At 41.5% G+C, this 26812-nt stretch overlaps 1 protein-coding gene across 3 annotated transcripts in view; it reads right to left on the bottom strand.

Moving 5' to 3' along the window:
- Positions 1 to 245: 245 nt before the first annotated feature.
- Positions 246 to 26812, bottom strand: part of LOC140311331 (neural cell adhesion molecule 2-like) — a 281107-nt gene continuing 254540 nt past the window's right edge. The window contains exons 14-18 of one of the 3 annotated variants that reach the window (XM_072388877.1): positions 26411 to 26532; positions 23524 to 23698; positions 11034 to 11241; positions 10518 to 10557; positions 246 to 2967 (exon numbers count right to left, since the gene is read on the bottom strand). In XM_072388877.1, the coding sequence (XP_072244978.1) occupies positions 2911 to 2967; positions 10518 to 10557; positions 11034 to 11241; positions 23524 to 23698; positions 26411 to 26532 (602 nt within the window). In that variant the 3' untranslated portion in view covers positions 246 to 2910. The remainder of the gene's footprint in view (positions 2968 to 10517; positions 10558 to 11033; positions 11242 to 23523; positions 23699 to 26410; positions 26533 to 26812) is intronic. The other 2 variants (XM_072388747.1, XM_072388807.1) reach the window with 2 other exon arrangements.

Raw genomic sequence — 26812 nt, 5'->3', positions numbered from 1 at the left:
GTGTTGGACGGCACACACTTGGTTGAGTTTTGAGGCTCCAGCACAGGTTTGTAGTTCATGGAAGAGGTTCCTGGGCTTTTCCCCGACCATCTGTGTACATTTGGGGGTGTTTGGATTTTCATTCAGGTTCTGGAAAAGTGGCAACGCCCCCAATTACTTGTACTTTCGGTTGCTTAACTGATCTGAACCGTAATGGAGAGCAAGTAAGAGCACAATAACAAAACCATAAATGACAACTTCTCACTCTCTTCTACCAGGACATGTTTATTTACAGCGGCAAATGAAAGGAGTCACAAGTGTTCCACAGGTACGTACAGAGAGACATCAATAGTTCCCACCTCCTGCACAAAGCACACTCAGCGGGGACAGTCCAAGGGACACAGGGAGAATGGGGACAAAGAGGACAGATACTGTACACTGAGCTCAAACACACCTGTTTTACCCCCGACACAAAAAAGGACCGAGGTGTGGCGGAGGAGACAGAGAGGAAAGAAAGGGGTTTTGAGAAGGGAAGGGGTTTTTTAGACTCAATTCAAATACAAAAGAACATATACAAATCGTATAGCCTCCAGGCACTGTGCTCCCGTATTTACAGTGATCGTAACAGGCAGCGGAACCACTTCATGGCAGGACCATCCACTTGAGATATGCAGGTACAAGGGCTCGCTGTGAGAAAACAAAGCTAGCTCTACGAGGTCTGAGATAAAAACCAGTGGGGTCTGAGAGGCAGGGAACGGTGGCGGGGGCTCGCAGACACATGCACAGAATGCTGCAGCCTGGAGGATTAATCACTGTCAAGAACTACATAATCAGGTTTTACTCATCAGAGCGCACCCCGAATCTCAGCGGGAGAGCTCTCGAACACTGGCAGCATTCACACATGGCGTGTGGTCATCACCAATAAGAAACCGCACATATACTTTGATCCAATGTACAAAATTAAACAAAAATCTGACTAAATAAACGCCGGAATGGCAACATATCTGTTTCTTAACTCTTTGATTTAGGATATGATTGTGACACACACACACACACACTTGCAAACATACACACAGATGACTTACAGTACGTGTAGATACATTCAACAGACATACATGCAACCTGAAGTGGATTCACTCACCCATGCATGTATGTATGCACACGCACACACACACACACACACTGATGATGCATTACACGCCACTAAAACCAGATTTCTGCAGCCCATCACTTCACTTTCTACTCAAGTAACAGCACCGACCTGACATCGACTTTTACAAAGTAGTTACACACAGCCGTTTCCATCCAGTGTCGCCGACTACAACCCACGATCCAAACACTACGATCCCCAGAATTCACAGCGTCACAATAAAGGGTCACTCCTCTGACACATTCTCCGGTGGACAACAACAACAAAAAAAGCAGCTAAGTTGCGATCGAATTTGATGGAGAACACTGCTGCAGCAGCACTGGGCCACAAGAGGGGAGGAGAGAGAAGAAAAAGAAAGAAAGAAAGAAAGAAAGAAGGCACATTAATGCCGTAATTACTGCCGTGAAATAGCCTTAGGGCGTGGGTTTTCTAGAGGGAAAGCAAATGACTAGGAAAAGCAATATTACACCATCACTGAACTTTGGACCATAACACAACGGAGGGAGAAGAAGAGAGGAAAAAAAAAACAGCTTTTCATCTGAGGACTGTTCACAAAAAGAAAAAAAGAAAAAAAAGCCAAGCCTTTTGCATTTGGGAAAAAGAGGAAAAGAAAGAAAAGGGACACATCCTTTCGAGTATATTTACATAAAAGCTCTGTAAAATATTCTTTTTTTTTTCACCTATGTACAACACAACAACATCAGAGAGAATAAGGGATCAGACCAAGAAACAGAAACAGTTTGTGGGGAAAAAAGCAAAAGAAAAAAAACATCTGAGGCAGATTTGAGACTGAACGAAGAGTCACGCAGGTGTTGCTGTGCTGAGAGAGGCGCCGGCAAACGATCACCTTCGACGATTTCAGCATCGACGCCTTTCGACACGATTGGAATCTCTGCGCTACACGTGCACCAAAGAGTGGACTGACATGCGGTGCAGTTAACCTCTGGCAGCTGTATGCAGTGTGAGAAGCGATGAATAAAACGTGTGCACAAACTGTTGGGAGATTTAGAAGTTGATGAGTAAGTAGGATTCCGATGTACGCTGTGCAGGTTGCAACAATGCTTATTCTTTTCACTTTAATTTTCAATAATTCGATGTTTCTCAAGCCTGCTTTCAAGCTCATATTCATCAAGTGTATTTTTTTAACCCCTATGAGCCATCTCAGCCTCAGATGATGTGCCTCTGATAAGCTAAATCCCAACTCGGCTCGTGAAAGGCGTGAAATGTTGCTGTTGCGGTGCAACGTTCGGGCATGGAAACAGGCTTGAATCATCATAGTGCCCATTCAATCCGCTTGTGATCGTGTTTTTCCACATAAAAAAAGCCGCGGGGAGGGGACAGAAACCTCACTGAACTGTGAAAATCTCATGTGGGGTGTAAAAGAAACCAAAAAGCATAATCAGAGAAATCACACTTAGGAACAGACAAAGTGAGACAAATAAAGGCAAAAAATAATATACAATCATCAACCAACGAGAGCCTTTCACTGATTCCGTGTTTTGTGAGAACCTGACGCGTTAACCACTCCGGGCATCTAAAAGGTTGACCCTTTCTTTCTGTCTATTTTCTCTCTATTATTTGTATTTACACATGCCTTTCCCTGGGGCATTGTTATAAACAGATATAGTATTTTACTCCACTATTAACCAGTGTTGTAGTTTTTCTGGGTTTTGGTCTCGTGATCCGAATGTTCTTTTGGTGGAGAGGGGACCGGCTCTTTTTTTTACGCTTTGCTGTCGTCTGGCTTTATGTGGAGGCTGTTGTCGCCGTGCACTTTGATTTCAATCGTATCCGGCTTGAGAGACTCTTTGCCATTTTCTTCCTTCAGTGGTAGTTTCCTGCGGGAGAGGAGAGACAGAACGTATGGAGACGGTGAGATCTGCACATGCTCTTCCCAGACAAATAATTACTAAAAAGAACCAAAAGTACAGTAAAAAATACTGAGATACAATGATGTTTTTATGGCTTTTATGAAGCACACACAGTAAATGATAAGTAAAGTCATAAAAGAGTGTGGTTTCCTCCACAAAGTGTGTACTTTCATGCTCTAAAGCCCCAGCAATAATCACATTTTAGATTTTGGGTGCATAATGAGCTGCTTCCACTGGGATTAATAAAGCTAAATTTAATTGAAGAGAAAAGGCTGCAAGGATGTAAAATCCTCGACAGGGGGGCACAAAATGGAGACAGAGAAGATTGCTCACATTGTAGTCTCTGTTTGGTGTGAAAGGTTGGACGCCGGTTCGGTTTGTCGGCCTGTGTTCTCTGGAAGTCTGATGAAGATGGAGATGAGGTGATGAGAGGGTGGAGATAACCAAACAATGACTCGACGGGCCTTTTACTGGAGTTTGTCTCCATCTGTTAATTGGGGGTGAGCCTCAATCAAGAATACTGATTTTTGCTTAAAATACTGTACTTTAGCTCGATCCAAACACCTAAAACCCTTTTTAATATTGCATTGAAAATCCAGATTTCTTAAAATATGATACAGAAAGCAAATGACAGTAGTCGTGTTTTTTTTTTTAATATTGTGGTCTCTTCTGACTGATTTGTGCAGTCACTTTTCCACCTGGTCGACCGAACGTTACCCCAGAGGTACCCAAACACCCGTTTCCTTTTTATTCTGATTCATTTAGAGGAGGAAAAAAGAACAAATCAAATGCACACGCACGTGTCATTCAGCGAGGGCTGTTTGATTGGCTAAATGCCTCTGAGGTGGGCCTGTTTGCCTTTGTCCCTTTGAGTCTTGTTTGGAGTAATTTGGCAGAAGGACATCACAGCTTTATCTTTATGTTAATGTGAGCAAAAGAAGGAAATCTAATCACCCTGTGCTTCAAGTAACATTATGTACGAGAGCTTTATTCTGTGTTTGGCTGATGTATTCAAGTGAAGATAATTCATGGGAGTAGGCCAGAATTAATAATGCATATATAGATTATTTTAACAGTGGCAATTTGTAATGTATTATATTATAATCACCTTCATTCATATTCTAAACCACAAGTCCACAGTAAGGAGGTGCCCATTTCAAACAAGCTTCAAATACCTTTGTTTTTAGAGCCATTTCACACGCTCCATTGTTTATCTGCACTCTCTTTCAGATTTACACTGTAATATTTTGCCCGCATTTGTCCATCTGCAGGTGAGAGTTTGTATATGTGTCAAATTAATGCCTGTGGCTGCTAAAACACTAAAACCAACAAACCCGGCTACATGCATTGTAAAACCATCAATCATACAAGGACATGAGTGCTTTGAACACTTTCTGCCACAAGCATGAAGTCCTTGAGCTGAAATTTTAGGCTAAAACAACCAAAAAACCCTGAGAAATAAACACAGAAAAAAAGCTGCATGCAGAGAGCAGATGTAGGCTAGTTCCTTGTCAATATGCTTTAAAATGCTCTGTCAGGACACCTACAACTCAGGTTCGACACACTTTAGCTGATAGCGACTCATTTGCTGAGTTCTCAGGGTCGAGCCGCTACTTATTTTTCCTCAGTTCGAGTTAATCATTCAGGACTTGTCTGTCACCTTGCCTCAGAAACAAATCCACCCTCTGATGCTTTTGACCGAAAGCTACGCTCTATCCCTTTTCTCTCTCTCGCTATAAATAAAATTAGATTTTTTCGTGCTCTGTCTGAGAGCAACCACCAAAGACAAAGCAGTGAATAACTGTGTGGATATTAAATAGTGTTGTTTTAATGCAGTCATAACTGGAATAATCAAAAATCTGTTCGATATGACTCAAACTTTTAATGAAATAAACATTTGAACAAATATGCTCACTCACACACTAAGAATCAGATGACATCAGGCTAAATATGAAGCTACAACTGGCGTTGTTGACTGGGTCAGAAATCAGAGAGCTTAATAACTGCATTATTGGATGCTTTTTTTACTCGTACAAATAGCAAATTGTAAATTCTATCAGCACAGAATCATCCATAAACGGCTGTGTTAGACGCTGACAAAAATCAAAGTGAGTTTTTCAGCGAGCCAGATCATGAATGTAAAACAGTAGCCCTGTGTGATACTGTACCCTAATAAGCCCGAGTCTTGCAAGTGGCTAGAGGGGGGTTTCCCCTTTAGTTGCTTGCAGTAAAGCCAATTTCATGTCTCATTAGCTTCATGCAAACTCAGATTGGACTCATGTTCAGATGGGGAGGTTTTCTCAACTTATGGGACGGTGCTGCCGCTTGCTGTTTCCTCTTTATTAAGCGTGGACGAGAAATCAAAAGAAGCACGAACGCATTTGCTGAACAGACGAATCAAGAGCTCGCCATCAAAAAGTGGACATAATGGAGATTAAATGAGAGGCTGAAGTTATTAATATGTCAGTGATCTGCAAACAAATGCCCTCTCAAGCTGTGGGAGCTACAGCATGTGATGGTTTAACTCAACAAATGCACTCAAGTCCACATTTTCTCCTGTGTTAGTGTCTTCAAAGTGTAAAAAAATTGACCTGATTACTTAGTGATGAAGCTTTGTGTGGTGACAGTGCATTTTCAAGTGTCATGTTTAATGTAATCCGATTATTCAAGGACTAAAAAAAGGACTGCAGTCCAAGTAAAAAGCATTCAGACATCTTTAGGCAAAGATTTGATGTGAGACCTATGCGGTTGATAGCTTCCTCAAAACTGGGCTCAAAGGTCCGTTCCTTGGGTTAATAGAAAGCTCTTTCTATCAGCAGGGGTCTGGTCTTGTTGCCTGAAAATATTGACCAGGGAGAAGAGCAAACTGAGAATGATTAGTGTTTAATAAGATTGTTGGAATGGGTAAGAGTGTCAGGGTTAGCCAATCAGATGCAGAGAAGTGGGGGTCATGCTTTTACCACCCTGCAAAAACTACACTCACTGCCAGGAATCATCTCTAAGATGGCTGCCAAGTGGTGAGATTTAATTCCAGCAAAATCATTGAACCGGCCGCCGCCTTCGAGTGTGACTCTGCATTTCCACGTGAATTTGTTCCTCTTGGCGAGAAAGTTTGATGATCACAATGAACTAAAAGATACTTTTTTAAATCGTTAAAAGCAAAATGATAAAATATTCAATTGTATAATGGTCAGATAGTTTAGAAAAAAATGGGGATTATATGTAAAAAATAACTGACTTTATTGCAGTTTGAAAGAGAAACAAAAGCAGCAAACATCAACTAAAACAAATCCGAAAGAATTCTGTTTGTCAGAATATGTGAAAAACAAGAAATCGACTCTGGAATAAAGTATCAGCCAAGGCTAGTGTTTTATTTCGCAATCCACTAAATATTTATGGTATCAATATTTTTTTCCCACCAATCTTTAAACAAATCCTCCAATACATAGATACACAACCTTATATTTTTGTTTATAGACTCAGATGCTGCAGCATCGGGGCATCCTCTGAACTAGCGCCCCTACAGGCGGCAGGAGGTGCAGCACCTCAAAGAACGCGACCATGCAGGACATTTATTCCACCCCTGTAATAAAGATTAAACCTTTCTGTGCTGGCGAGTATATATATGTCAGTAGACTAGTTTCTGTTTTGACCTCTGCAACACTCATCATGCTGCACAAACACCTCCTCCGGTTTACTATGCCTCTGTGTACACACACTCTCAGAAGTTACATTTACTGTGGAGCAATGTTTAGCAAAGCAAAGCAAAGGGAAATGCTACTGGGTCTTGACAAGCCTTTGAATGTTCTGCTCGAGCTAGAAGCTGCGTGCACCTCACGGCAGGGCTGGCGAGATATCAGAGCGGGTATGCACACGTATATTTGTTATTTATAAGCCTCTTGGTGACACCAACGCGCAGCCGGGGCGACTTGTATTTTCCTCTGCTGACGTTAATTAAGCACACGGCCGTATACAGCAGGACACAAGCAGACTACAATCTCTGCTGCTTCTCACTAAGTAAATAAGGTAGCTCCGTGCTGCATTAAAACCAGAGGCCTTTCAACTCTCTTATCTATTTTTTTGGTCTATTTTCCAGTGAGTATACTTTACTATTACTGAGATCCAGCATCTTACAGGGAGTCTAGAAATGGAGGTTTTGTCCTGATTGACGTTTCTGCTGTTCACAGGAAGGGGGAGTATAAATACAGCTTTTCCCCTGACGCAAAGTCAGCTGTGCTCACTTTAACATGTTTTAGCGTCTCAACACAACCAGTTTATTTTTTGCTTCTGCCCTCTACATGTCAGCGACATACCACAAACTGTCTCGTCTCTCTTTCTTTTATAAGCCTGATGTAAAGCAGAGTCATCTTGCAAGCATAAAACAATACTGTGGACCAGGAAAAGAAAAGTTCTGGCTGTAATTAAAATGGGGCATCTGCTGTAAACCGTAAGGGATGACTGAGCTAGAATCCATCAGTTTTAATGAATTCACGGTAACTTGAGCATAATTTTCTGCAACGCGACATCCCAAAACTGGGACCAATTAAAAATTGATGCTTAATGTATATGTGTGAAATCTTAATTTGCCCGTGACAAGAAAGCATTTCCGCTGTGTGCAATGGAACGCACCCTGTAAAGGGAACTACAGAAAATGCATAAAATAACACAAAACTCTGGGAAATAATTATCAGAAAAGCTGTAACATTCAGGAGCAGCTTGGATGAGTCTGGGGTGGACTCTGTGCAAACTTTCCCTGAAAAGATTTAAATAACATGTCCAAACTGGGTTCATTTTACACTCTTTAGGATGTGTCCAACATAATCTTCTTGGGGATATTTATATTTGTTAAGCTGTGCCTGAAAATCATTCACACTTTCCTCTCTGTGTAACATTTCACACTCTGGTGAGCAGTACATTGAGGCTTCACACTCTTACTGATCATTGACATTTTGCATAACCACCATCTGCTGTCATGTAAATTTGAACATAACATATTAGAGAGAACTGTGCTACATATAGAGCAGTGTATGAACTGTGGTGTGGGACAGTATTTACACTGTGTTGAGCACCTGCCAGAACTTGAATTATTAGAATCCACTGGACTTGGGAGTTTCTGTGTTCTCTCCAAAGGCGGAAAACACGCATATCCGGTTAATTGGTGATTAATCGGCAACCCGGAACAGGATAAATGAGGGATTGGAAATGAATGGATGAATTAAATTCAGGTTTCCATGTACATTTGAAGGTTTGACTTCCAGATGCCGACAGCAAGGATCACAGCCTTTTCATTCTCGCCTTGCCTCTGAGGCTTGAGACGTTGTTAGTGGACAGAAAGGGCTTATAAACTGACAAAAATCAAAGTAACCGACTGGCATCACGAAGAGCAGATTTTGCTGCTGTGCTCAACATTGTTGTAGAATTGTCCTCTTTCTTCAGCTGTGGGATTCCGGGGCCTAAACTACAATCTAGCATCTTGTTTTAGGTTTCTCGCTGCGAGTCATCGGGTATGCATGAGGGCATTCCAAAGTCTGGTCTCCTCCAAGTCAAATCTGTCACAGAGCTGCAAGGCCAACTTCTAAAGTCTGAGCAGACAGCAAAGTGTTCACTGACATCAGCACAAAGCTCTCGTGCATCACCTAAACTTTTAAACTGGCACTGTGCCGTAGTGTCATCTTTATTCAGCACTGACTTGTGGTCGCTTGGTAAATGAATATCAGCTCTGAAGTAACAGTTCCATATGAAAGGCAGGACTGAACAAGACTCTTGCCTGGAGGCGACCGAAGGGCCAGAAAAGAGAGTAAATCTGGGCCTGGATCTGACGGGATAAAAGTGGATTTGCCACTATGACTATCAACATCAGAATATACCAAGTAAAACACCTGGGGACAATTCTGTAAAAAACTGTGCACAGAATCAAAATCATATGCAGTTGGACTTGTCCCTATGTCAAAGTGGGATGCTTTTCTGTGTTTTCTGCTTGGATGGTGACTTCCAAGCTTCAGTCTTGTGGAGTTGAAGCACAGCAACAGACTCAGAGATGACGGTGTGGCGCATGTTGACCTGCTCAGAATTAGGTCGTCTTTTTCCATCGGTCCACTGGTCCCACAGACATCACAGCGCACTCTCCCGAAACTCCCCACCCACTGGAAACGAGGACCAGCTTTTGAAGTCATCGGGCCCACTGTGAACGTGTTTGACTCTTTCAGTTTTTCCCGTGGCAACCATAAAGGCAAGCGTGTCCAGACACCCACACATTTTCTTACTTTAAGATAAAAGCGCAATGCGAAGAGTGCAGCTCGGCTGCCGGGTGCTTCCTGCTAAGCTTCTGCAGTACATGGAGGTGATAAAGCAGACCGGGAAGACAGTCTATGACCCCCTGTTGACACATCTTGTTTTAAAAAGCTTTGGTGTGCCAGAATAGCACCAACTGCAGTCTTTTCTTGTGACCCTAAAGCAGCCTGCACTAATCTGTCAGTAGCTAATTTGAAGTTCATCTCAAGCTGTTTATCACTTTTAAACTGACTCTTCCTGGTGTCATTATTCACATACTGACAGCTTAACATCCCCCTGAGAATAGTTTGAAATGTTCAAGAGGCAGCGGAGGCATCGGCCAATCAAACTGTCTGATAAATCGCGAGTCTGATCTTTTAACTAATTGTTGCTACAACTTAAAATGTTCTGACACATTTAAGCAGTGCATCTGAGTGAAAGCTGCCTGAGGGTTTGCTGCGGTAGCCCCGAGGAGCAGAACACAAAAACAGTGAAAAAAAGAAAACATTGACAACATTTTAGGAGATGACACGAAATAAAGAAAATGTTTCATGTAAAATGTTTAATAAAAGTGAACTTTACTATGTGGTTTTATCTCTTGTTTGTCCCTCGCTCTTATGGTAGTGCTAATCAGCTCGAGAATACGATGTTGATATTGTTTCTCCTGAACGCCTCAGCCGGAATGAACACTGTTGTACAGACATACATGATTGTACCAAAAGTCAAAAGCCTTTCTCCTCTTCCTCTCGTCCTTTGTGTCCTCTGAACATTGCAGACACTGGGCGGGCACAGTGACGGCACCAAAACAAAAACGGCTTTGCTCAGGCCAATGAATCCCGCTCTGTGGGTGCCATCTCACAAATACCGACTCTGCCCTGCTCCCCGCATGACACAGCGGGATGAAATCAAAATCGAATCGATTGCGTGGTGAAGTTCAAGAGGGAATGGCTTCTGGATTGCCTGCTGTCTGTTGAGAGGATGCGAACGCGGACCGTGTGCTCGCCTATACCTACGGTCCACGCAGTGAGACTTTTGCTGGGTCACTCAGAGACTATTTGCATGCATGTGCTGAACACAGAGGACACAGTGAGGTGCACAAAGCTAGGCGTACCGAGATAACAAAAGCACTGCCACACAAGCATATCATGAGTGTACACACCAACTGCATGCAAATGACCGAGGTGGACTCACAGCACAGTGTATGAAAGGCACTGATGTAGGTGAGTAAGACATAATAGGAGACATACTGTGGTTGAAAGGGTGGTTGGACGGCTGTTGTAGGTGTACCTACAGTAAATAGTAAACAGAAGTCTCCTTTTCTCATTCATAGTAAGTATAGGAGAAATAAAGGCTGCACAGCATTTCTGTAATCTTGCAAAGTGACAGCAGTTTGTGAAGCTTGATGACACAGTTGCACTGCAGGTGAATCCTTGACCAAAAGTCAATTTCTTTTTCAAAAGAAAAAATTCATTTACAAAGGATCTTGAGAATTGTTCTCCCGTATAAAGATGGTCATTTAACATTTTCAAAGAGAAGTATGTGTAAGTCTTTGTATGGATCTGTATTCTTCCATTCAGGTCTTTCAGTGTACTGCAGCACAAATTCATACAGCGGGAAGCAGAAAAGTGACCCGCTGCAACCTACAATTAATAAGATACACCCACAGCAGATGTTCCCTCTACAAGCATGAAGAACCCGGTGACTTGCTGGTGATGCGAGGAGCTTTAGCTCCTGAAGAAATATAAAAGGAAGAAACTACTTACAGGTATGCAGCCTTGCCCTCCTCTATTTCTTTGCCCTTGCCACTGGTGGCTGTTTTCTTGCTGCAGAGCGTGCGCGTGATGCACATCAGCAGCCCGCAGTGACGCAGGAAGAAGCAGCTGACGTCCACAAGCACGAGGAGCAGCAGCAGCGCTCCAAGGCCGAGGCCCACCACCGCACCGAGCCCCAGGCCGCTGAACAGGGATTCTGCTAAGGCGGTGAAACACACGCACAAACACAAGACACAGAGGGACAAAACACTTGTTAGCAATTTGAGTTTGTTCTTCTGGAAGCTACAAGAGAAGAGTTCAAGGTGAGGTGAAGAGCAGCAGTGCAGGGATTCCTTCTCTTGCTGAGGGACGAGTCCTCAGGTCGGGAGCCTGCGGTGCGGAGGCGGAAGGTCTCAAACCCCCATTTTATGGATGGTTGTAACTGTAGTGCAAGTGTAAAAACAGGCAAGATGTAGAGTGTGTTTACTCCAAAAGGAATCACACCAAGGTCAATGAATTCTTGTGGAGTACAATCCACTAATCCACAATGTTTAGTTGAGGCTGGAATAATCTCGATTATTAGCACAAATCAACCAAATCTCCTAAACAAAATCAATTCCGGACGTATGAAGTTTCTCCTATTTGGGATAAAAGTTTCAAAGACTTGAATAAGTTAAGGAAAAATCTCTGTGGTTATTTTTGACCTCCGTTTAAAAATACTATGACCTTCGAAAAAAAAGCTGCACCCACAGTGTTTCACAGGCTTAAACTACAGAACAGAACACGTTTCCTCTGCTGTATTTGCCTCAGGGCTTGCATCTACTTTCTGCATCATGTACCAACTGTCAGCATCTCAGCTTCTTCAGGTACAGGAAATCATGGTGTACGCTTTCCAGCTCTGGTGAGCCACAAACGGCAGCATTATCATACTGATATTTCACCCCAAGTCCTCCAGGCGCCTTTTACTTTTCTAGCTAGCAGCACATAACCAATTCAAACAGGAAAGAAATTCTGAATTTTCAGCTCAAAACTTGAATAATACACTTTTTCCTCAGAGTGGTCAGTAGAACACACCAGGCTCTCAGCTCAGTCAGGTAGCAGCAGCAGTGCCTGTCCTCGATTGAATTAATGAGAAAATGGAGGTAGTGCAGTAAAGTAAGGTTCCCTGTAGGTATGGCTGAATGGAGTTGTGGCTTTAAGTGATCCTGGGGTTGAGCAAACTGAACTTCCTCTGTAGGATCAGTGCTGACAGCTGGAGGTCAGACCTCGCCAGGAGTAATCAGTGACAGGAGAGTGAATGTGCTCTCCTGCTTAGCAACACCAGCCTGTGAGTTAAAAAGGGATAAGACATTAATATGACAGAGTAACAACTCAGGAGTGGTGGAGTCTGGCAGCTACTTGTAAAAAAAACAGAAACCTGAGGAAAAAAAGACTGAATGCTTCCAGAAGTTTGGTCAGACTGATGAGACAAAGTGGCAGACCCAGGCAACCTTTACTCCATTCTTCCACCTGTGCTACTTTATGTTGCACATACAAGTAAAAGGTTAATCAAGTATCTGACCCTTCAACAAACAAGGAGGTGGTATTTTGGACATCATCGGACAAAATCCTTGGTTGAAAGCAAATACCCTCGAGGTAACCAGCGTAAACACTTCAAGACTTCCCACAGCTCTCCAGTAGAAACTCATTTGCATGGGAGAAAAAATGAAACAAGTCTAAATCTGTGCAGCAGAGGTCAGAGGACACATTTTACAAGTGCCTTTAAAGGCTGATCTTTATGTGTAAAATCAGTTGAGGGCTTCTTTTACGGGAGAGTTTACCAACGCATAAAGAAACAGTCTTCTGCTCTACTCTTGTATGTTGGACTTTAAAAGATGGCCGTAGGGGTTTGTGCAAGTTTGATGTTGTTGGCAGAAAAATTCCAAAACAGTTGAGTACAGACAAAATGGACATTTGCAGGAGATCAAAGGACAAAGTGAAAAATAAGGCAACTATTGCAGAGAAACAGTAAAAACATGAAATAAAGCGAAAATATATTTCTATATATCAATAAATGTTATTTATCATGTGCATGAAGAGATGCAAAATGATCAATAACAAAAACAAATGAACTACAAAGACATCAAATGACCACAGAAACTAAAGCATTATGACAGTGTGCAGGTGCCCATAATCCACCCAGGGTAGAAGAAGAAGATGGCGGGTATTGAACCCCGTTAAATTAAAGCTGAGAGGCAACACTTCAACCTCAGAGTTGCTGTTTCGTCTCAAAGACAGTGTGCCAGAACAACAAAGCCGTCTGAATTCCCAGATACTCCCGAGCCACAGCGGAAGCCGTCTGTGTGTGTCACAACCCGGTTGACTCTCATGTCGGTGACTTTGTTTTTGACTTAGAGCTGAGACTGCAGACACTGGCGTCCATCCAAAGCGCAGAGAGAGACGGAGAGAAAGAGCCGTGCGGTGAAAAGAAACTCTAATTAAAACACTTTGCTGTTTCGTGAAACAGGGAGACGTGGGATTTGAAACTTGTAGACTGGATCAATATTTTCTCTCTGCCGTAGGCTACTGTTTTCTATCCCACCTTTTGAAAGTTTATTTGAGTTTGTTTGGCTGCTGAAGCCACAGATTCAGAGGCAGTAAACAACAGCTCGTCAGCTCCCCTGAAGCCCATTCCCATATTCCAAAAGAAGAAGAGGAACACTAATCCACCCTGAGTCACATACTTCACTCTTTTAATATCGGAATGCTGCTGCTTGAAGCTTACACGTCAGTGTTCACACTTCTTGAAAAACACAAAGCCTTTTTTCTATAAATGGACAATAATGCCAACCACTAAACTGTCTGATCCATTAAAGCTTCCCACATAAAAGCAGAAAAGTGCTTTTAAACTGAAAAACAGGCAGACGTTTTTCTTTATTATTATTTGAGTACTAAGAAGTGTCCAGATAAAGATTTTATTATAAATTGTTACGTTTCGGTTTGTCAGCAGAAACTCCTCAAATCCATAAACATCAAACTTTCATCGGATAAGGAGCATTACTCTAAAGTGCTTTGCAGCAGCTCGACAGTCTGAGCTCAGATTGATATGTTACAAGGTTGTTTACTTGTAGCTATTTTGAAAGCCATTTGATTGGATTTATCTTCAGCTTTAGAGGCTAGCCTGAGCTGTCATAAAACATACTGGGGAGGGTGTAGCACCTTTATCATTTCTAAGTGTTCATGCGTTAGAGAATTGGCATGATGTGTGGAGCACATGGCAGCAGTGAGGCGGCCCTGAAAATAACAGAAGAGGAAGACGAGAGCGTTTCATGAGGGACAAAAACATCACGGAAAACTAAACTGTTGTTTTCTGATTTGAACAAATTCATGAAGATGTACTTGAAATGCTTTTGTGACTTCTGCTTTGTCTTTGTGCGTTCCAAAATCTTGCTTAAAGTGTTCCTAAAGTGCCTTTTCTTACAGTTTTATAGTCCTCCACAAAGCAGCGGTGCTGCTGTTGCGCTCGCAGATCGGACTCTTTAGCTACAACCTAAACAAAGGGATTTCTGTCTTCTGGTCTTTAAAGTTTGGCTCCAATTAGCCCTGTCATTAAATTAAATATGTGAAAGTTTCAATAGAAAAAAAAAGCAGTTGGGCCCGATAGTCTCACAGTTAATTTCCTCATAATGAAACAGAATCTTCAGACAGAAACAGCACTCCTTTGAAAACATGTGTCTGTTTCTGAGTCATAAAAATCCAAGGTTGCCTGTTAGGTATCTTGCTGCCTTTGACTGTGTAGAACAAGAAATGAAAAGATTTTAAAAAGAATGGAACGGAGAAAGAAACACTCTCGTAATGTTTTCAACATTTAATGCCCCGCATTATCTGCGCTTTCCTGTGAGACAGAAACAAGGAATTAAAGCATGAAAAGCGGCATAACTTTATGTTTCATAAACACGGATGAAACAGCCAAGAAAGTGTGTGGCCACGAGCTGTTTTCTCCTCCCCGAGCTGGCAGCCTTCAAAATTCTAAGGAAAAAATAAGACAATGAGAGGAAAACTATAGGCACATCACATACTACTGTAACCTCTGGTGGGCGTCAGCTATTGATGTGAAGGAGAGAAACAGGAACAATAAATGACAAAAGTAATTTCACTGAAGTTGCTTCAACTCTCGCAATAATGAATTTAAGCTATGCTGACTATTCAAATCTTATACTATTACATCTACTTAGATATAAAAGAAGAATAACCAAAGACAAACCTGATAGTTACATAATAAGTGGCCTTTACAGGACACACTGAAGGAGGTTGGCAAACCTTACCAAGGCTGTTGGTACTGAAAATGGGCTTCTTATTTGTAATTAAAAGTGGGAAACACAGAGTTCCCACTCAACTTAATGCTGAAACATCCCAACAACTCTCACAGTTTGACACTTTTGTGCTTTGCATATTCAAATCACACGTGACTTTTGGGCCAGCAGTGGCAAATGAAAGGAACTGTGCTGAAAGCGGCAACCCGGTGATGGGCAGAGCAACACAGTGGGAGGCTCAAGAGTGGAAAGATGGTTTTGTTGATGTAAAAAAGGGAAGAGTGAAAAGGGAAAGGTTGCTGTCAAACTTATTTCACTGGCATAGGCAATTTTCTTCTCTTCTGTCATTCATAATGTTTACATGAATTGATGTCAGAGCATTAATTACTATGATTATTGCGCTCTCCTCTCTACAATTTCTGTTCGCTTTCTTAATTTAGCAAGAATTACAGTGGCAGAATTTACTTACCCCGTGTGCATTTCTCATAGCTGTTGTTTGGTGCCTCCCTCAGAATATACAGACTGTTCAGGGTTTATGAGGGACACACAGACTGAAGCACATAGCAATTCCAAAAAAATTACTGGCCAAGATAATTATTAGTTTTTTTGATGAGATTTCTATAAAGCTGACCACAGGCCGAAACCCATCAACACAAATACAGGTACAAAACAGAGGAGAGCAAGTATTCACACAAACAACACATGGATGCAGAGACCGAGCAATCGAGACAATCATAAGGGAGCAAAGCAAACAGGAAGTGGAAGGGTTTTAGACAAAGAGGGAAAACCGCACATTCATCTACAGCCCAAAACCAAGTGCCATGGAAAAAGAGCTGAAATGACACACTAAATAACCGCCTACACTTTGCTTGGAGATAACAAAGTAAGGTTGCACGCTTACTGTTTATAAGTATTCAATTCCACTATTCAATTCTCATTTTCAGCAAACTGTCATCCACGTTTAAGATTCAAGCTGTGCAGTCCTGTCTCCATCCCTGAGGGTTTCCCCCTCCTCCTGTTCCTTATAGCTCAGTGTGAGGATGTAACTTTTTATTACTAAACCTTCTAATTATGCTTATCTCGTAGCAACTCGGCAGAGCTCTCTAACATGTTTTGCTCAAAGTCATTTGGCAGTAATTAATTTGCTCTTTAGACAGCAGCCTTCACAAACTTTCTTAAGTCTGGATGAACAGCAGTCATTTATTCTTATTTCTCCGCTCTATTAACCCTTTTACTGACGTCTTCTGATTACTTGTTGAAATATAGGCCCATTAGCAGCATTAGTCAATGGCTAGAAATCCAACTGCATGGGTGGCACCTGAAGCCATTCATATACATCTTTGACTATACAAACTCATTAGGCTTGACCGGTGATTGACCGTCTCCAGATTGGATCTTTGAGGGAGCGACTCAATTAATGATGACCACACAGGCGTTCATTGATTGTGACGTTAGCAGGAACGGGCATGATCGTTTTTGGATGGGTGTGAGGTTTCATCCCCGGCGCTCACTTCAGGATGTGATGAGGAGTCAATGTGATGGGGAGACTCACAGAAAACTCAATAATTAAACTCTTGCAAGTTTGAAAGGGGGGTACGAGCTCCTCTTTTTTGTCACATTTCTCTGAAGAAGCAGATGATCCCTGATGGGACTTGAGTGCACTCAAGGGCCAGCAAAGAGGTAATGGAAAAACTACGGGAAATTACTCTCAACTTTAGAAGAATATGGCATCCTTAATAATAAGCCTCCAAAGGCTTCAAAGAGTCCACTTTCCAGTAATAGTCTGGGGTTACAGCTTGTTTAAAGAGCAATTCAAGCATTTCCACCTTGATCTTTGTGGTTTAAGTTCAAGTTCAAGTTTGAACACTTCAGAAAGATTCAAATGCATGCAGAGAGTTCACGATACACGACATCAGCTGTGGGAAGGAATGAAGAAATTCAAAAAACACGGTCCTACAAGACCCCACACTGTGTTTTAATAGTATTTCTGACATGTAGGTATGGCATGCTGTCATATCTAACCACTTACTTCTTGTTCTTTGTGATTGGTTCATAATGTAATTATAGAGCTGATGACAGCAGAGATTACAAATTCAAAAGGTGTTAGCTTGATTTATTTGTGAGTGTTTTGCCTCTTCACTTGTAAATGGAGTATTTGTTCTTCAGCAATCACAGAGATCTATGAGAAAGAATGAATTATATTATTAAAAACAATGGTTCTAGTAGTATCGTCCAACTTTACTTAATCTTATATCTTTATGTGCAACTGCCATTTTACTGCCATAAATGGCATGTAGAACACGAGTACTGAGGAGAGATGAAAAAGAGGGAAAGGAAAAGCTGCAAAAGAAGAAACTTGAGTAATAAGCAGTCACATATATCGCTCTGTGAGAAGTTTGAGGAGACACACTTGCTGATACTCATCAAAAACAGGCAAAAGTGCATGAATCAACCTCTTTAAAAGCAAAGTGACATGAGGAGGAGACACATTTTGAGATAGTCGAAACCCAAAAACAGGAATAAATATTGGTGTGGCTTTTTGTAACACAGAATTTCCTTTCTGTGAACAGGTTATACACCCCATTTCAGCAAGTGGACAGTGCTTGAGATGGTGGCCATCTCCAACCAGACCACAAGATGTCAGAAATGGTTCTCCTGTCTCTGTGCTGAACAAGATGCCTGAATTGAATGCACTTCGGTCTGTCATTCAGACATTCTCCATGGAACAGATTAAGATTGGAAGATGAAGCTCAGAGTTGTGAAAATGACTGTAAAAACCAGCCTGAAAGTTCTTGGTGAGATTTGAGTTCTTCTGGTTAAAGTTTGTTCGTGTCCAAATGTACTTAAGGTATGTTCTATGAAACCATCACAGAGTTGTTCTCCCCGGGTGACTCGATGAATCATCTGGATATTACATTCTATCACATACAGATCTAAACTGAACAGATCAACAAAGCTTTTCCGACAGACCCGGCTGGTACATCAAGCTCTTTCAACAGCTGGTTGATACTAGAGCAGAAACATCTACTTAACCGCAAAAAAGCCTTCAGTGCCATTCTTTGCAACCTTTTCAATAAAGAAATGTTCCCCAGAATGGAATAACTGAGTCTTCTACAGTCAATTCAAGGAGCTGTAGTTGACTGTCGCCTGTACAGGAAGCCGATTGGTCCAAACTATTAAGCCCCCCTGCCATCTGCTAAGATGGATTCCTTCTCGACTGTGATCTCATGAGAATCAAGCTGCCTTGCAAGGTAAATATTCTGGATAATACCTGCAGCTTTACCCAGGCCTCGGGGGAGCAGGTGGACTCAGGAGGGGTGACATCTCAACTTGTGATGTTTATTCATCAGAATGTGATCACACTGCACAGACTGCATTCCCACCTGGCTGAGATTCGATCTCAGCACCAGCCACCAAATGAGATTGTCGCGTATCTATACGTTGCACTGATAAGTTTTCCAGTTACAGAATGCATCAAAGGTGTAAATGGACTTTTATCACCTGTATTACCGCCGCTCAGTGTGGCTAAAATACTCAGTAGCATATCAAGCTCGTCTTTGAGCAATTCTTCCTGCTCTCTGCTTCTCAGCACGACAATAATATTTTGACATTGCTAAATGTGCTCCTTCGGAAACCCAATCTTTTGATTTCATTGGGATTATCTGTGTTCAATGAATAAATAAGTGAGAGAACATCAGCAGGGATCTTATATCTTATTGGTCCTCTTTACATCCTCTGTGGACTGTGGTGTATTTTACACAAAGCAAACAAAGGTCGGTCTTGAATTACTGCGTTGCTCACAGTTAAATCTCTATGGTCTTATTTGGTTGAATCCCTCTGGATAATCTTCTCATTTACAGTCAATATTAATCTGAGAATGTGTTCAGGCGAATCATTTAGGCACAACATGCATTTTTTATTCTGGTGCGTGGGTTTCAGAGCAGCAGTGGTACTTCAGCTGGTTTTTTACTAACTGCTTTGCTTCGAGGCTTGTCACACTGTCTACCAGTGCAGGTCAAATACTCAGCAGGGCATTTGGAAGATTTTTCAAACTTATTCTATATCATGATATTAGGAACAAAAAGTGTTGACCACAGCTAGCCGTGGCAGTGGGCGATTAGCATTTTCATGCGGTAAATGACTAAACAAAAGAGCCGTTGTTTTTTCATTACACTGCCTTAAAAATTACGACTTTCAATCTGAAAATTGACGAGGGGCTTGATTAATGTAATGGGCAGCTATAAAAGTGTTTTGATTTGCTGGCACCACTTCCAGGAAGAAATTTCACTCACAGGCTTGCAGGAAAGGGGACAAGTCTGTGAACATTATTTCCTCAAGTGCTTTGATGAGATCATTATCAACTAAATCTATGACTCCTGATTCAATCAAAGCTTTCTTTTTTTAACAGCGTGTGACTGGAAGGAGCATAAGGAGTGAGCCAAGAACGAAATACAGCAGCCACAACACAGCTCAACACAAGCAGCATCACACTGTGTCTGGCTGCAGAATTCAGACAAACTCAGACATTATTTTCTGCACTTCCTGACACTGAGTGTTGGCTGAATACAAATACCTCCTATTCTAATCCATTTCAACAGTCCAACAGTCTGTATGAAGTCGATTGGTGGTTGTAGTTTTTATTCTTACCTGCTCCCTGCAAATCACTGAAAAGCTGGTGAAAAAGTAAATCAATTAATATTTTCATTTTATGCTAATTTAGCTAGGATTCTAAAACATGTATCAGATAAAATAGGATGCCTTATTGCAGATAAGTACAACGAGCTTATAGTGCTGTTTTATTGTACCATGTGGATAAAAGGCACTCCCGACGTCCTGTTCAGCTTATGTCAGCCAAGAACAATGACTGGCAAGAACACCCTTCAAAGTCACTGATGTACACGGCGCTCTTTCCATATATTACGCTGGTCATCCAATCACTTGATTAATCAGTCATAATTTTAGCACCAAAAGCGAATATTAACAGATCCACAGCTAAGCTAATGTTACCTAGTTTGTAAAATTAATGTTAGCTTAGCTTGCTAACGGTCTAGTTTACATGGCTACAACAACTTATTTTCCTAAAGATATTACAGAATTTAAGGTAACCTCTTAAATCACATCAGTAATGTTGACATTGATTTACTATGACAGCGTGTAAAATGTTACATGTTACTCCCCCAACCCTACTTCTGTCAAGTTACATATTCATTTAAAAGGCAAAATAATTATGGTATCATAATATAACATCTTAGCTAGCAGGCTAACAAGGTTAAGTAGGGCTGTAGAGATTATAGACAGTGTTTTAATTGTGGTGGGCAGAGAGATTGAAGTGACTTAAAGAGGTAAAAATACAGATTTGATTCGAAAAAAAACTGAAGAAAAATCAATTCAAAGGAACAAAGGTCAAAACCTCAACAATTTCTTCTTGAAGGATACTCGGCGAGCAGTAAGGGAAGAAGGTTATGCAGCCTGTTGCAAACTAAAATAGGATGGAGCAAGGAAGAAGAGGGAGTAAAAAAAAATCCAGAAAGAAAGTAAAAGAACCAATTCAATACACTGCAAATGCATAATACATAGAGAGAGAATTGGAGAGAGAAAATTGGTTGGTGAGAGATGAAGGCACCTATATGTGGACTGAACATATTTTCTGTCGCAGGTGAAAAAATGAAAAGGGGAAAAAAAAACAACAAGCGGATGGTTCTTTCATTAACTGTGCATCCAGGGTGTCTATTCAGTGTGAGAGAGGGAGAAAAGCAAGGCAGAGGATCCAAGAGTCTGTAACTGGGACTGACAGATATTTCACGTTTAATATTGTTAAATTCTGAGCGGACTTCTTTTATGTGAAATTTGATTTAGTGTAGAAGAAAAATCTCAACAGAGATGCCTTTTCTAAAAGAAACGCTGTGATTACTAAACTGTAAGTTGGTATGAGGCTAGTATTGGCTAAACTGGGTCACTGAAATCTTTCCTACTGGATGACTGAATGTGTGCATGAAAGAGCTGATGGGCAAAGTCTGAGCAGATTCTGAAAATCCGGCTGCATGTCTCCTGCATTGTGAGAAAGCTCGCCACCTTCTCTATCCTCCTGTAATGCTCTCTAAGCTGGAAGGCTCTTCAGAGTTACTTTTTCGCACAAACATATTAGGGGAAAAAGCGCTTTCTCCCTGATTTGCTGCACTCTCCTGGGCTTTTTCCCACAATTCACCGCTGCTGGATAACAAGAGAGGACAGCCAATCAAAGTCACCCGCCTTGAGCTTGCCATTTCGCCGGCCTTGTTTTCTGTTTTAAAAGCAACCCACACACTTAAAGCCCATTTAGCTACGAGGCAAACACTTGCTCGATCTGAAACAGCACAAATGGATGTAGTAAAAGGCTTAGATGAGAAAGCAAAGCAACACTGAAACAGACCCTTGTCTCTTTCTTTTTTTTTTTTTTAACCAAGTGTGAACGTGAGGTCTGCATTGAGCGCTGGATGACAGCACTGAAAGAAGAAGGTTTTCATCTCAATAATAAGTGTGTCCGTATCCTCTTTGTTTCACTCTGCCGTACCATCAGAGCCATCATTTTTCTTGTCAGTCGAAATAAGATTCTTCACAATGATAGAGCAGTTGAGATCCTTGCAAATTAAGGTTTTTTCCCCCTGTATTATTACACATGAGACACCTGAAAGAAGCGGCACAGCATAAAGTAGGTGACAAAAGCACACACAAGCATGCAGCAGAACCACATGACCTTGGTATAACAGCAAGCCAGACTGAGAGTTGAACAAGATTTCTATGTTTGTGCAATGTCTTGTGTCATTGTGTGCATGTTGATCTTTCAAATGGCGCGGTCTGTCTGTGCTGACGGAGATAAACATGGCCTTCTACAGAAGAAAACCTCAGCCTGAGGGCGCTTTCAACGCGTAGTTTGCTGGCTCTCTTTGTGCTGTTTACCAGAAAGGGCGTCAAAGTTTAATCTCGACATTCAAATCACCTTAACAGCAGAGCCTTCTGGTGGTAAAAACGTAAGATGACCCCATCAAAAAGATGAGGTAATAATTGAATTTCAGCAAAATGTAATTTGGACATAAAATAATATTGTTTCACCTCAAAAATCAAATAATAGTGCTTATCCGAACACAATGTGACCTTATAGTGACCCATTATGTTTCACCAACAGTAAAAAAGATATCAAATGTTATCAAAAAAGTCATCAACTCTTAAATCTTTAAGGCCAGGACATTTTTGCCTGAAAAATAGCACCATGACAGATGTTACCTATTATTGTGACAATGGTGATTAAGCAGGTTATGCTCTGAGCTACAACTTGAGCCGGGGTTTTGTCGATCCTACATTTTTGTGCTCGTTGGAAAATTGGCACAAAATAAGAGTAAAAATGAAAAACTACCACTGCATTACTGTAACACCGACGAAGCCCCTTAAAGATATGATCATTTGACGGTTTACGCAGGTTAAACGTGTAAAAGGTGCGCATAAAGGAGCCTTTACCAAAAGCAAGAAAATGTAGGTTAGGTTAGCTTACTTTGTGAGTTTAAATTGACCATGAAAGTGAGTGTGCGTGGTTGTTTGTCTCTGTGTTGGCTCTGTGATGGACAGGCGGGACCCTATGGCCGCTGACACGGGCTCCGGCCTGACCCTGAACAGGATGAAGCGGGTATGCAAAATGAATGAATTAATCATCCGAACTTAATGCAACCTGTCTAATGTACGCACATCTGTAACCTGTAAAGTTGTGCTATTGCTATTTTCATCTCAGTGAGGCATTTTTTAGTCAAAGAACAAAAAAATTAAAATCTGTGATGTGAGTTTGTTTGTCAGCTTTTCCAACTGCTTCAGACAAGCGCAGATCCAAACGCAGATGTTGCATCGTTTCTCAGAGGCTTTAAATGCAGCTACAGTGACGTTCTGGAGGAGCTTTTTAACGTAGAACTACTTCAAAGCAAAGTGCTTTTTTTGTGGGATTTAATCCACATTCAACAATCATACATGGAGAAATCTGTTGTGCGGAGACAAGGCCTGCTGCGTTTCGAGACTTGCTTTGTGTTTTCTTTTTAATCACCAATGCTATCTCTTCCTCCAGCAGCAAGAATAACACAATACCTTCAGAAATGCAAATGTTCTAAAGGCATTCAATAGCAACTTAAGGGATAACGGATCTTTTAAAAAGTCGAATTGCACTCAAAAATGTTCTTTTCTCAGGGTTTTACCTGTAATGTCAGGTTTCTGTGGCATGAAGAACTGATAGAAAGTGGGCTCTGACAGCCCCTTGACGTTGCGTGCTGTGATTTCCACTTCGTATCTCGTGTTCCACTGCAGCGGCTGCAGCAGTGCAAAATCATTGGCTCCTGGAACCAGCTTGGTCATCCACTGTTCCTCTTTGTCCTGGATGGAGAAAAAATGGGAGAATGGAATTCAGAAGTTTACCATTGGAAATGCTCTTCACTTCATTTTGGTGCACGAGCATCACAGCGGACCAGGGGAAGTGTAGTTTTATTTGACAAACAACTGTTTACCCTTTGTCTTTTTAATCTGGGGATCCCGAGAGAATGAAATGCCTCACAGGTGCACTTGCATAGGTAAAAAGAAAGGTTTCATCAGGCCATACGTAATTAATACGTATCTATAAGTTGTACAAATACATTGCAGTTCATGAAAAATAACAATAATAAAAAAGGCCACAGTATCGCGATAATACCTGGAACCGTGATACTTTGTCCGGTATAGTATCGTGGTTATTTATTTTAACTCTAACTCTATCTCTACACTATCACCTCTGACAGAGTCTGACTAGTGGTTTCCCTCTATGTAGTTTATTGTTAGCTTTGATGTTAGCTGTGATGTTATATCCTCATTTGTAAGTTGGATAGAAGCTGAATGTTGAAAGGAAGCAAAACGTACTGTGTGCTCAGCACTTCTACCACACTGGCACTGTTTTTTGTACCCGAGTGAGACGTGCAAATGCACATGCAACTCCAGTCTGCAGGTTCAGTTCCTGACATCAAACGAGAGTCCAAGATTGCTGGAGTGTGAAGCGGCTGCATTTATCTTCTCTACTGGCATCCTGCTCTGGCCCTTCACAATCAAACCTCCTGACCCTCTACCTCCATCTGCGCAGCATTATTTCAAATCACTTTCCCTTTCTCTCCAAGACAGAGAGACGCCTGCCTGGACACGTGAGAATCTGGACACATGCAGTCGAATATTTGGCCCAATTTAAACCCACTTAATCCTGTGAAGTTTCTTTGTGCCAGTTACATTTACTCTGCTGCCACGTCTCGTCTTATCTGCTCTACTTATTTCGAAAGCTTTGAGCCACTTCTTGCCTTTTCACACCCAAAACCAACCATTTAAAGTAATGAATTAATTCTGAAATTCTCATTAAAATTGTAAACTAAACAAGGTTTGAAAAACAGAGATTCGCTGCAACAACATTATTCATCCCGCCAGCAACACACCAACTCAACTCAGTCGTCAGCAACAAATCAATCTAGTGAGTCATGCCCATTGGGAAGAAAAAGCATTCCCAGTGTTACATGCTGTGTAGGAATTGTGCTGAATACAAAGAAAAATCTATCAGTTTGAGTTATTTTCTAATGTGAGACAAAACGGCTTGAAAATGTAAGAAAAAGCCTTCTGAATGGCCTCACTCTCATGTTTGCTTTGCTCAGCCTCCAAAATGTGGCCATTGTGTTGGATTGTGATCAGCACAGGTCAATGTCAAAATGAGGAGTCATACAGTTAAAATATTCTTAAAGTCAATGCCTGCGTCAGCGAAGGAGCAACTCAATTATCATAACTTGTCTAGAATATTAATGAAATAAACAAGTTGTGCCTAAAAGTGCATTAGCCGGTAATAATGTTAAGAGTTATTCTACAAAAGCCCATCTAACTTACTGACCTTCTGTGCTGTTCAACAGCAGAAAAAAGCAAAGCAAGTGAATTCATCAAAAATGTGTAGTAATTTAACCTCAATATATATCAATTCCTGACGTAACAAGGGTCTTGTTTGAGTGCGTTTAATCCTCGTTCTCTCTTTAAGAAATTTCAATCAACATTTTGCATTTTTATGGCTGCATTTTCAACACATGATGAAAACGGAGGGGAATCTGTTGTCCGGCTCCTCGAATCATAGGTTCTCTGATAAAGACGTAATGTATATATTATAGTATGTAAATAACAGATGCAGAGTTCACTGTTTATAAATGGATGAATAATTTCTAACACCTGCTGAGGACACCTCTTTTGGAAACCTCTCTTTCTGTCTGCAGAAGATGAACTGATATTCAAAAGAAAAAAAGCCCTTTTCACAATGCCTGTTCAAAGCAGGACTGATGCACCTTTGTCGCACATCAGCATCCTGTTCGTAAGTACACACGTGTAACGGAGGGGCTTGAAGTTAATGCACCACCGAGCCATCAGCTGAAGTAGTCATAGAGTTGAATTGGTGTGTGTGTGTGTGTGTGTGTGAAACAGCCTGCAAACCAATTTCTTACCAACGCAGCTGTCACTCAGTTGATTCTGCACCGTCAGCTTTCTGTTTGTAAGTCACCTCTGTTCGGTGTGGATGAACGACTAAACTGGAACAGTCGCAGCTTAAAGGGGAACTCCGCTATTTTTAAATCTAGACCTTATTTCTAGGTTCCCCTTTTAATAAGGATGAGTGAAAACAACCAAAGCCAAAGGCAGAACATCCTTTTTTTTTAATCAGTCTCAGGCATTTATATGAGATGAATGTGGCTCCTTTAGTTACTGTGAGGAAACACTAAGTGATGTATCGTAGTTTGTTCATTATTTTCCGCCTGGAAGACCAACAAAACTGACTGCAGGACTGCATGACAGGCAACCTAAACCCTTTGTTTGATTGCAAGGATATTTGGGGAGATTGATTGGACTGTGGTGGCGCAGAATTCCTGCATGAAAGGTAATCTTCACTGAGGAATCATCAGAGTGAAAAAAAAAAGCCCCTTGATCACAAAATTCATCATCAGATGTCTGCAAACCGACAGCTAAATAAGCCTGTTGTATTGGACTGATAAAACTAAAAGAAAACATGCAGGCTAATTTTACTGCTATAGTCACCTCTGAAATACTCACAGTCTTGTACTTGACGATATACTCCACGATGGGCATCCCTCCATCATCCTGCTTGACCAGCCCCAGCCGGTAGGCCTTGCCCATTCCTCTCTGCCCGTGGACCGCCGGTGGACTCGGCTCTCCTGAAGATGACAAGCAGGGGAAGGCTTCAGCTGAGATGCAAAACAACACATGCGCCTTTCTTTGTGAGAGGCTGCGAGCGTGCCTGCACTCCTTAGGAAAGAAGCAGGTGGCAACGTGAGATACCAGATAAGCACGCAGTACAAGGAGAAACAAGGTTTTTAAGCTGCATTAAATTCCCATTACAAGGTTACTCCCACTGCCTGGCTATAATTAATGTTGACAAGAGGTTTTTATTATTCACTGTATTTTTCTAATTGGGTCTTCTTTCTCACATTTCAT

This window comes from Leuresthes tenuis, unplaced genomic scaffold (genome assembly GCF_036924035.1).
Source record: "Leuresthes tenuis unplaced genomic scaffold, fLeuTen1.0.hap1 SCAF_1, whole genome shotgun sequence".
Classification (NCBI taxonomy): Eukaryota; Metazoa; Chordata; class Actinopteri; order Atheriniformes; family Atherinopsidae; genus Leuresthes; species Leuresthes tenuis.
The sequence above is the reverse complement of the archived record's forward strand: the minus strand, read 5'-3'. Positions and strand labels throughout refer to the sequence as shown.